General features: G+C 43.1%; 1 protein-coding gene across 1 annotated transcript; it reads left to right on the top strand.

Moving 5' to 3' along the window:
• Positions 1 to 203: 203 nt before the first annotated feature.
• Positions 204 to 3,512, top strand: si:dkeyp-51f12.2 (uncharacterized protein LOC100151460 homolog). Its single transcript, XM_042320081.1, is given in 4 exon segments — positions 204 to 1,228; positions 1,323 to 1,609; positions 1,733 to 1,824; positions 1,827 to 3,512. Coding segments are annotated over 4 exon segments (594 nt in total). The 5' UTR covers positions 204 to 1,141; the 3' UTR covers positions 1,955 to 3,512.
• Positions 3,513 to 12,826: the final 9,314 nt, after the last annotated feature.

Genomic DNA, 12,826 nt, shown 5'->3' with positions numbered 1-12,826 from the left:
TGAGGTAGGTCTGGATACATAGCTTTAGCCACATCTATGAACTGTCACAGTGACAGGAGCCATGCTTGACTTGGGCAGGAGGAGCTCACCGGAGCTGAGTACCAACACCTCAAATGTTCTACTGCTTGAGCTCCTGTTCCTCTTATAGAATAGTAGCTCAAATGTATTGTGGAGATCCTGTTCCTCTTATAGAATATTAGCTCAAATGTATTGTGGAGATCCTGTTCCTCTTATAGAATAGTAGCTCAAATGTATTGTGGAGCTCCTGCACCTAAATATAAACAGTACCGGTACCCAAAATGAGTATCGACTCCTATTTCAGTCCAAGTCAAGCACTGGCACAGGAGAGATTTCTGACTGCTTGTTTTCAGTTTAATTCACTTTCAGTTGTTGGGTCATATGAAAAGGAGTGAACATGCGAATACACATACACCGAGGCATGCAAACATGCACACACATGAATGGAGCATTACTTGCCTGGTGAGTTGTACACACACATTAGACAAGAGGGTGGGGCGCCAGTAATTAATGGGCTCTGCTGTCAACTCGTCTGTCTCTCCTGCCCGGAACACGCACACCACACACTAATTCTCTCTCTTTTTCTCTCTCTCTCTCACACACTCACTCAGCCCTCCCGGATGATTCTCTCCTGCTTTCAGTGTCTTCATTTAAGAAACTGTATAATATTGACAATTTTTTATGTGAGCTTCTGGATATCATTGGAAAATGGGTCTCTATTATTCTAAAAGAAATTGATGGTGATCACCTCATCTTTTGTCTTCATTTCATCATCCAGTCTGGAAGGAATAAAAGAAAACCAACATTTCCTCCATTTCATTTGTATTTCTACTGCTGTACCTGAAGATAATGAGACTCTGTGCAAATGTCTTTCAACTTTAACTTTCATTTAACTTCAAATCCATTCATCACCTTTGCTTCTTGAATCCAAATAACCCACACGGACCTGGGAATCACACTTGGAATGGGACCTGGTCCCATGGAACTGACCAGAACAGAGCACGCCTAACGGGTTATTTACCAGGGGGTTACATCCCTGGTGATCCCATAGAGAGGGAGATGCCTTCCCTGAACCACAGAAACTAACACACACACAAACCTCATCCCCGGAGGTCCCAGAGCGATGCCTTCCCTCCACCACGGCGCCATCTTCCTCGGAGTCTTTCTCATTGCGACAGGCGGCTCCACTGCCTTTCTCACCTCCTCACAGGTGGGTACCATAAAGAGACACAATGTACAATCTATTATTATTACTTTTATGATTATGGCTAATAATAAAATAATGTTATGTATTATTATTACAGAGCCGCCTGCAGGCGTTCTCTCTGTGCTGTGTGGTGCTGGGAGCCGTCATGCTGATCCTGGGGCTTCTCTGGGCCATGAGTAACAAGCACCAGGTAGAGTACAGCCAAGGAGAGTACCCCAACTTCCCCCAATACCCCCACCAGGGAGAACACCCCAACTATCCCTACCCACACCCAGACCTCAACTACCCTGGCCGGTACGCCCATCCTGACCTGGGACATGTCCTCTTCAGCCCCCGTGGTCCTGTTGGACACTTCCCAGAGTCCCAGTCAGCCCTACTGCAGAGGTAACGCATCCTTCTTGAATTGTTATTGTTGAATTGAAAGTACATTAAAAGGTCAATGAAAGGTTACAATGCACTGTGCATGTACTGTAACTGTCCTTTATGTGTGTGTGTGTTTGTGTCTAGGACCGAGCACCAGCGGCGAGGTGTGTATGGGGCTAATGATGTGGACTACCCCCACTCAGCCCCCCTTCCCGCTACCCCCCCGGGCTGGGCCCCCCACCTCCCTACGAGGTCGCCATAAAGACCACCTGTAGCTCCACCCACCTGCGCCGCGCCTACTCAGACACACACCTGGCCTCGGAACCCCTGTTTGGCCGATCACGGGAGATCAGCTTTGAGGTGTGACATCACCAGACAGGCTCACACACTGCCTCCACCCACCACACTGGAGGAGGAATACTGTGGCCACACCCTTCACTCAGGCTCTTCCAATCAGCTGTCAGCCCATAGGAAAAGGCAGGAATAGGAGATTGCCCTAAAGCAACACTCTGAGCAGCATATTATCTGTCTGTCTTCAACAACCTGTAGTTGAGCATGTTTTCACAAGCTACCTTTTAAATGAGACATTGAGTTTGCCTGGTGCAAAGGAACCGATGGAATAGCCCAAAAGTGCAAACCACACTCAATGTCCGCAGTGCCTTTCCCTGCCTCTGCTAGCTCTTTACATTATATGCATGTGTAACAGAATATAAAAGTTAAATACTATTTAATTATGTAAAGTTCAACAAAATAGTCTGAATACTTGAAATGATTTCATGTCATCTAGTAGTCCTTTTGAAATCCAAATGTGATACATTAATGTGTCTGCGAGGACATCTAGTGGTCAGTCGACATGCTAGGCAACTAAAACCATACAAATACCACATCCAGCCCCTTCTAAAGGGTTTTATCTAGCAGGGATACAGCTATAGTCAACATAGAATTTTCTTAGCAGGTTTATCTGTCGTCTGCATTTGCCGTGCAGCATTTACGGTGAAACGGCCTCTGCAGAAATCAGGGCATTCATACTTCTTGTGCTTCGCGGATCAGCGCAGAGCTGTTGAGTAGAGCTGTTATGAAGTAAGTTGTCAAGGAAGTGAGTTTGTGTTTGTACAGGACCTCCCGCCCCCATCTACCGTCAACCAATCATGTCAATGCAGGACTATACAGCGCTATATGGATCCCTCCACATTGTTACAACATTTTGGAGGCGCATGGCGATGCGGTATGGAGCTCAATTTGGCCTCTGCACGACTCCGGAGGCCACGAAATTGCGTCACACCCTCCAAATGGTGTCTCCTACCACATTTTCAGATCAAGCATAGAATTTACGCAGCGGTTTAGGTTAATGTAGCAGGTTGTTAAGTTTAGGAAAAGGGTTAGCTAAAATAAAACGTTTGACGTCAAATTTGACAAAAGCTGTATCCCATCTAGACATGACCCTTAAAGGCTCTGCATGGTCAATCTGTAACACATGATGACCCACCTGTTCTGCCACAAGGAGAATGTAGTATGTAGAAACCGGCTCCACATACAGAATCAGCCCAGAGATGTATCTCCTTGGCTGATTAATGATTGAGTTATGGTACTTTATAAATGCACATATTGTTATTCTGTGCAATTTTGTTGTACAAGACTATGAATTTAGGAATTAGATTCCAGGGGCCTCATTTATCAATAATGCATAGGCACAAATCTGTGTGTAAATAATGCTTGGGATAATTTCCACGCAAAGTGTGAGATTTATCAATATGAAATATGATTGAGGCTGCACAAATTTAAGCACAGCCATGACATTGCGTATGCACAGTGGCATGTGGTGGAATAAGGGAACTGCTTGTCATGTGTAGAATGAGGAAAATATATGTTGAAAATGTGTGAAGTTGGGAGAGTAATCATTAAATCGTTTTTTTATTCCATTGTATTTCCACTGAATTCATGCAACATACACTACATGACCAAAAGTATGTGGACACCTACTCGTCAAACATCTCATTCCAAAATCATGGGCATTAATATGGAGTTGGTCCCCTCTTTACTGCTATAACAGCCTACATTAATCTGGGAAGGCTTTCCACTAGATGTTGGAACATTGCTGCAGGGACTTGCTTCCATTCAGCCATGAGGATTAGTGAGCTCGGGCAATTAGGCCTGGCGTATTCCAATTCATCCCAAAGGTGTTCGATGGGGTTAAGGTCACCGTTCTGTGCAGGCTAGTCAAGTTCTTCCACACCAATCTCGACAAACACTTTCTGTATGCATCTCGTTTTGTGCACAGGGGCATTGTCATGCTGAAACAGGAAAGGGGCCTCTCCCAAACTTTTGCCATAAAGCTAGAAGCACAGAATGTCATTGTATGCTGTAGCATTAAGATTTCCCTTCACTGGAACAAAGGGGCCTAGTCCAAACCATGACTGTCTTTTAGGGCTCCTGAGTGGGTCAGAAGTCTAAGGCACTGTATCTCAGTGCTAGAAGCATCACTACAGACCCTGGTTCGATCCCAGGCTGTATCACAACCGGCCGTGATCGTGAGTCCCATAGGGCGGCACACAATTGTCTCAGCATCGTCTGGGTTAGGGGAGGTTAAATTTAAAAAAATACAAATTCCCCGAACCAGGACTGCCAGATGGTGAAGTGTGATTCATCACTCGAGAGAACTTGTTTCCACTGCTCCAGAGGCCAATGGCAGTGTGCTTTACACCACTCCAACCGACGCTTGGCATTGTAGACCGTGATCTTAGGCATGTGTGTGGCTGCTAGGGCCATGGAAAGACATCTCATGAAGCTCCCGATGAACAGTTCTTGTGCTGACATTGCTTCCAGGGGCAGTTTGGAACTCGGTAGTGAGTGTTGCAACGGAGGACAGATGATTTTTCTGCGGTACATGCTTCAGCACTCGGAGGTCCCTTTCTGTGAGCTGTGTGGAATACCACTTCCCGGCTGAACCGTTGTTGCTCCTAGAAGTTTCCACTTCACAATAACAGCACTTACAGTTGACCGGGACAGCTCTAGCAGGGCAGAAATTGGATGAACTTAATTGTTGGAAAGGTGGCATTGCATTCTAGTCACTGAGCTCTTCAGTAAGATCATTCTACTGTGAATGTTTGTCTATGGAGATTGCATGGCTGTGTGCTCGACTTTATACTCCTGTCTTTAATGGGTGTGGCTGAAAGAACAACGAAATGGCACCGACAGAGAGAGCTGCTGTGCTTCTAGCTCTCAGGAAACTTTGCTGTATTTAGTTTTTTAAATGTATTATTTCTTACATTATTAGCCCAGAAGTTTTTTGGTGTTATTACATACAGCCGAGAAGAACTATTGGATATCAGAGCAGCTGTAACTCACCAGCTCTACCAGCATTACGACCAGGAACACGACTTTCCTGAATCGGATCCTTTGTTCGCACCCCCAGGGCAAATTAACTGATTCCAGAGGCCAACCCAAAACACCGCTGGCAGAGGTACTCGGATTGGTCTTCTAGTCCGACTTAGGTGCGCACACCACCCACCGCTTCCGAGAATATTACTCGCTAATGTTCAGTCTCTGGATAATAAAGTTGACAAACTCAGTGCGATGATTTCTTTCCAGAGAGACATCAGGGATTGCAACATACTCTGTTTCACAGAATCATGGCTCTTCCGGGATATACTGTTTGAGTCAGTCCAGCCAGTTGGGTTCTTAGTTCATCGCAGAGACAGGAATACATATCTCTCCAGGAAGAAGAAGGTCGGGTGTATGTTACATGATTAACGACTCATGGTGTGATTGTGATAACATACAGGAACTCAAGTCCTTTTGTTCACCTGACCTAGAATACCTCAATCAAATGCCGACCGTATTATCAAACAGTAATTACCCGTGCTAAGGACTATTCTACGCTTGTCTGACCAATCGGAATCCACGCTTCAAAATTGTTTTGATCACGCGGACTGGGATATGTTCCGGGTACCCTTCAACAATAACCTTGACGAATATACTGATATGGTGACTGAGTTTATCAGGAAGTGTATAGGTGATGTTGTACCCACTGTGACTATTGAAACCTACCCTAACCAAAAACCGTGGAGAGATGGCAGCACTCGTGCAAAACTGAAAGCACGAACCACCGCATTTAACCATGGCAAGGTGACTGGGAATATGGTTGAATACAAACAGTGTAGTTATTCCCTCCACAAGGCAATCAAACAGGCAAAATGTCAGTACAGAGATAAAGTGGAGTTGCAATTCAACGGCTCAGACACGAGATGAATGTGGCAGGGTCTGCAGACAATCACGGACAACAAAAGGAAAACCAGCCACGTCGCGGGCACCGACGTCTTGTTTCCAGATAATAAACACTTTCTTCGCCCGTTTTGAGGATAACACAGTGCCACCGCAACCTCAGAGGATGCACAGACCAGCTGGCTATTGTGTTTACGGACATATTCAATATCTTCTTTATCCCAGTCTGCTGTTCCCACATGCTTCAAGATAGCCACCGTTGTTCCTGTACCCAAGAAAGCAAAGATAACTGAACTAAATGACTACCGCCCCGCCCCGTAGCACTCACTTCAGTCATCATGAAGTGCTTTGAGAGACTAGTCAAGGATCATATCACCTCTACCTTACCTGTCACCCTAGACCCACTTCAATTTGCTTACCACACCAATAGATCCACAGACGATGCAATCACCATCACACATCCCTATCCCATCTGGATAAGAGGAATACCTATGTAAGAATGCTGTTAATTGAATATAGTTCAGCATTCAACACCATAGTACCCTCCAAGCTCATCATTCTGCTTGAGGTCCTGGGTCTGAAGCCTGCCCTGCACAACTGGGTCCTGGAATTCCTGTCGGGCCGCCCCCAGGTGGTGAAGGTAGGAAACAACACCTCCACTTCGTTGATCCTCAACACTGGGGACCCACAAGGTGGCGTGCTCAGCATTCATAGACTTGAAATCACTGGCGACTTTAATAAATTGAACACTAGTCACTTTTATAATGTTTACATATTTTGCATTACTCATCTCATATGTATATACTGTATTCTATTCTAATGTATCTTAGTCTATGCCGCTTTGACATTGCTTGTCCATATATTTATATGTGCTTAATTCCATTCCTTTACTTAGATTTGTGTGTATTGGCTATATGTTGTGAAATTGTTAGATATTACTTCACTAATGCTAGAAACACAGGCATTTCGCTACACCCGCAATAACATCTGCTAAGCACTTGTATGTGACCAATAAAATTAGATTTGAAATAGCCAAATCCACTCATTTGAAAGGGTGTCCACATACACTATATATACAAAAGTATCTTGACCTGCTATAGCCTATAATTTGACCACATGAGTGCATTTGTTAAGATAACAATCCATATAAAGTAGAATTTGTTAAATTAGAGGTAGGCCTGTGGGTGAAACTGAACTATTGTTGACATACTATAAAATACTGAGATAATAAAATACTGAGATAATGGCTAATCGAATAAGAGATGGCTGATTTTGCTTTTGGAAGATTTGACACATGCTGCATTTTCCAGAGAGCTCATTTTTAGAGACAGGTGGGAGTTTTTCTGCAAAGTACAGATTGGCTCATCAGATATTGTTTCCCAAAACCAATGTTATATGATTTCTGTGGGGATTTAATACCTACTTTAAAAAAGGCAAACATATGCCATTCCGTTGTACATCCAAGTGATATCCACAACAGGTACCTTTTAAAACAAGCCCTTTTCAACAGGAGCTTGCTGATCGGCATCTCACACCCCGCGATGAGCCAATGTTTTGTATGCAATCATCAGCAAAACTAACAGTAACATACAATTTCCGTACACAATCGCACAACAGTTCGAAGTCAAGAGATTTATTTGCAACGATGGGTTCCCAAATATGAACGGAGAAATAGACGCACCCACAAAAAATACAGTTGAAGTCGGAAGTTTACATACACTTTAGCCAAATAAATTTCAACTCAGTTTTTCACAATTCCTGACATTTAATCCTAGTAATAATTCCACGGCCGTAGGTCAGATAGGCCTTAGGCCACCACTTTATTTTAAGAATGTGAAATGTCATAATAGTAGAGAGAAAGATTTATTTCAGCTTTTATTACTTTCATCACATTCCCAGTTGGTCAGAAGTTTACATACACTCAATTAGTATTTGGTAGCATTGCCTTTAAATTGTTGAACTTGGGTCAAGTGTTTCAGGTAGCCTTCCAAAAGCTTCCCACAATAAGTTGGGCGAGTTTTGGCCCATTCCTCCTGACAGAGCTGGTGTAACTGAGTCAGGTTTGTAGGCCTCCTTGCTCAAACATGCTTTTTCAGTTCTGCCCCAAAAAATTCTATAGAATGAAGTTCAGGGCTTTGTGATGGCCACTCCAATAACTTGACTTTGTGGTCCTTAAGCCATTTTGCCACAACTTTGTAAGTATGCTTTGGGTCATTCTCCATTTGCGACCAAGCTTTAACTTCCTGACTGATGTCTTGAGATGTTGCTTCAATATATCCACAGAATTTTCTTTCCTCATTATGCCATCTATTTTGTAAAGTGCACCAGTCCCTCCTGCAGCAAAGCATCCCCACAACATGATGCTGCCACCCTTGTACTTCACGGTTGGGATGGTGTTCTTCAGCTTGCAAGCCTCCCCCTTTTTCCTCCAAACATAATGATGATCATTACTTTCAAACAGTTCTATTTTTGTTTCATCAGACCAGAGGACATTTCTCCAAAAAGTACGATCTTGTCCACATGTGCAGTTGCAAACCATAGTCCGGCTTTGTTATGGCAGTTTTGGAGCAGTGGCTTCTTACTTTCTGAGCGGCCTTTCAGGTTATGTTGATATAGGACTCGTTTTACTGTGGATATAAACTGAGCAAAAAAAGAAATGTCCTCTCACTGTCAACTGTGTTTATTTTCAGCAAACTTAACGTGTAAATATTTGTATGAACATAATATTCAACAACTGAGACATAAACTGAACAAGTTCCACAGACATGTGACTAACAGAAATAGAATAATGTGTCCCTGAACAAAGGGGGGGTCAAAATCAAAAGTAACAGTCAGTATCTGGTGTGGCCACCAGCTTCATTAAGTACTGCAGTCCATTCCTCCTCATGGACTGCACCAGATTTGCCAGTTCTTGCCATGAGATGTTACCCCACTCTTCCACCAAGGCACCTGCAAGTTCCCGGACATTTCTGGGAGGAATGGCCCAAGCTCTCACCCTCCGATCCAACAGGTCCCAGACGTGCTCAATGGGATTGAGATGCGGGCTCTTCACTGGCCATGGCAGAACACTGACATTCCTGTCTTGCAGAAAAGCACGCACTGAACGAGCAGTATGGCTGGTGGCATTGTCATGCTGGAGGGTCATGTCAGGATGAGCCTGAAGGAAGGGTACTACATGAAGGAGGAGAATGTCTTCCCTGTAATGCACAGCGTTGAGATTGCCTGCAATGACAACAAGCTCAGTCCGATGATGCTGTGACACACCGCCCCAGACCATGACAGACCCTCCACCTCCAAATCTGCAAGCTGTTAGTGTCTTAATGACCGTTCCACGGGTGCATGTTAATTAATTGTTTATGGTTCATTGAACAAGCATGGGAAACAGTGTTTAAACCCTTTACAATGAAGATCTGTGAAGTTATTTGGATTTTTACGAATTATCTTTGAAAGACAGGGTCCTGAAAAAGGGACGTTTCTTTTTTTGCTGAGTTTAGATACTTTTTTACCCGTTTCCTCCAGCCTCTTCACAAGGTCCTTTGCTGTTGTTCTGGGATATATTTGCACTTTTCGCACCAAAGTATGTTCATCTCTAGGAGACGGGACATGTCTCCTTCCTGAGCGGTATGACGGCCGCATGGTCCCATCTTTATACTTGCGTACTATTGTTTGTACAAATGAACGTGGTACCTTCAGGCGTTTGGAAATTGCTCCCAAGGATTAACTAGACTTGGAGGTCCACAATCTTCTTCTGAGGTCTTGGCTGATTTATTTTGATTTCCCCATGATGTCAAGCAAAGAGGCACTGAGTTTGAAGGTAGGCCTTGAAATACATCCACAGGTACACCACCTCCAATTCACTCAAATGATGTAAATTAGGCTATGAGAAGCTTCTAAAGCCATGACATCATTTTCTGGAATTTTCCAAGCTGTTTAAAGGCACAGTCTACTTAGTGTATGTAAACTTGTGACCCACTGGAATTGTGATACAGTGGATTATAAATGAAATAATCTGTCTTGTAAACAATTGTTGGAAAAATTACTTGTGTCATGCACAAAGTAGATATCCTAACTGACATGGTTAAACTATAGTTTGTTAATTTGTGGAGTGGTTGAAAAATGAGTTTTAATGACTCCAACATAAGTGTATGTAAACGTCTGACTTCAACTGTATATCCCCAAACAATTTAAACTATATAAACAGGTTTCCATGCTTAATGTGCAAGTGATAGGTTATGTGACGCGCAAAAGGACACTGAATATGGTGGCCAGGTGGAACGCACTGCTCGGTCATTCTACTGCTCGGTCATTCTACAGAACAGCAATGTTAGCATGTTGTTATTTTTACTGGTCACGCCACAACTGAGCGAGCCCCAAAAAACATTTTGGTTTTACTCAATCTCTGATACTAGCACCTCAATTTCTGTCTTGGAAAAGTGTTTTTTTCTTTGCTTTGTTTGGTTGCGAGTTGAATTTCATGGTACGCCGTTATATATTCCCCCTGGGCTTTAGAAATCTTGTAAGGATTGGCCCCTTTAAAAATAAATTGCCTAAAATGACATACCCAAATCTAACTGCCTGTAGCTCAGGCCCTGAAGCAAGGATATGCATATCATTGATACCATTTGAAAGGAAACACTTAAGTTTGTGGAAATGTGAAAGGAATGTAGGAGAATATAATACATTAGATCTGGTAAAAGATAATACAAAGAAAACACTTTTTTTGTACCATCATCTTTGAAATGCAAGAGAAAGGCCATAATGTATTATTCCAGCCCATGTGCAATTTAGATTTTGGACACTAGATGGCAGCAGTGTCTGTACAAAGTTTCAGACTGATCCAATGAACCATTGCATTTCTGTTCAAAATTTTGCATCAAGACTGCCCAACTGTGCCTAATTTGTTTATAACTTTTCATGTTCAAAATTGTGCACTTTCCTCAAACAATAACATGGTATTATTTCACTGTAATAGCTACTGTAAATTGGACAGTGCAGTTAGATTAACAAGAATGTAAGCTTTCTGCCAACATCAGTTATGTCTATGTCCTGGGAAATGTTCATGCTACTTACAACCTCATGCTAATCACATTAGCCTATATTAGCTCAACTGTCCTGTAAGGGACCCACCAATTCTGAAGAACTTTTAAAAGGGGTGATTTTGACCAAATGGTTAATTTGGGGCGTTTCCGAAATGCAACTACCCAAGGTCGTGCACAACCACTGAGGCTAAGAACAATTTTTATTTATCAATGGTTCTCCCCTTCTGGTGTGCGTCTGACGCTAGTAGGATTGTTTGATAAATCACAAATGTTATATGCGTATGAACTTCCTAAATACCGTTCGGGAGTAGTATTTTAGAATAGTTTCTACGCAACGTTACATTGATAAATGAGGCTCCAGGTTAGGCTCTCTCGATCAACACATTCTGGTAATAGAGATGACTGACTGGCCAGTCAATCATCACATTTTAATCATTGAAGATTATAGGTTTGCTTGTTCACTTAAACAATTTGAACCAAAGTGATCTGCTTCAGAGATAATAACCTACACTGTCCAACTAATTGAAAACGAGTCTATGGATAATTAATTACACCACACAATAGGAATGGCATATATCCTCCCCCCTCCTCACACAGCTTCGTCTAGATAAATCAACAGCCAAACATGTTTTTGATAAAACACTGACGATATCCAGATCTTTCTCTTCTCCGCCACTGCCCCACCCTGTCTCTCTCCGTTCCCGCCCCCTCTCTCTGTCTTGATCCTTTCCTCCTACGGTCACCGAATAACATTCAGAAACCGACTTCCTTTTACCACGCGCAGGGGCTGTGTGACTACCGGGGGCGAGTGTCCTGCCCTGCCCACAACTCGACACACATTCAATGTCGACCGCGATGCAACGTTATAACGGATTTAAAGGATCGATCAAGATTACCTCTGGCAAAGCAAGCGGGATGAGTTTTAAATTATACTCTCGGTCGAGTAGAATCATTTGATTCTTGAGATTCTTAAATTTTGTTTAGATAACAATCACAGCCCCGCATGCCACATGGAAAGCATAAAGGAAGAAACTAGTTGAAGAGATTAGTAAAAAAACAACGGAGATGTATAGAAACTAAATAATACTATCCTTCCTTTATCCCCGGCTGGGCAACTGGAAGCTTCTTCAGAAGGTAAAATGGTATGCCCTAGTTCAATCAACAAGTGATCATCTGATAACTATCTAACCCTCTTTGATATCTCAATTTAAATTCAATTTAAAGGGCTTTATTGGCATGGAAAGCACATGTTTACATTGCCAAAGCAAGTGAAATTGACAAGAAACAAATGGGAAATAAACAATATAAAAAATTAACAATAAACATTACACTCATTCATCTTTCTCTCTCTCCCCTGCAGATTGTGTATGATGGTGTTGCAGGAGGAGTGTAGTGTGTGTGAGCCAAGTCAGGGAGTAACTCCAGGCAGACAGAGGGAGAGAACGAGGCCATCTCCCCAGGGCATGCTGCTATCTCTAGGCCCAGTGATGATGGTAGGAGGGTGCAGATTTCTAGCTGTGTGTGTCTTTTTTCGTTAACAAGTATATAGATGGTGTCCTGGCTTACTGTATGTATGTATGTATGTATGTATGTATGTATGTATGTATGTATGTATGTATGTATGTATGTATGTATGTATGTATGTATGTATGTATGTATGTATGTATGTATGTAGGTAGTAGGGGGTTTCCTGACTCTGCAAGGTCCAGCCCTCTGGCTGGGGGTGCTGATGGCTGTTACCGGAGCGACACTGACCACCGCGGGACTCTGTATTGTCATGACAACGCTACAGGTGTTGGACGTACCTGGACACTTCCTGTTACACCCCCGCACAGGAACACGCTACAGCCCACACCAGGCCCTGGCCATCCAGAGGTAAACACACACAGGGCTGTTACGGCAGTCATGAGTCATGACCACAGTAAAATTTCACGTGACCGTTGAGTCACGGTAATCTCCTCTTATGCACTCCTCGTGT

The sequence above is a fragment of the Oncorhynchus tshawytscha genome, linkage group LG01 (genome assembly GCF_018296145.1).
Source record: "Oncorhynchus tshawytscha isolate Ot180627B linkage group LG01, Otsh_v2.0, whole genome shotgun sequence".
NCBI lineage: Eukaryota > Metazoa > Chordata > Actinopteri > Salmoniformes > Salmonidae > Oncorhynchus > Oncorhynchus tshawytscha.
This window is presented reverse-complemented; position numbering and strand designations above follow the sequence as displayed.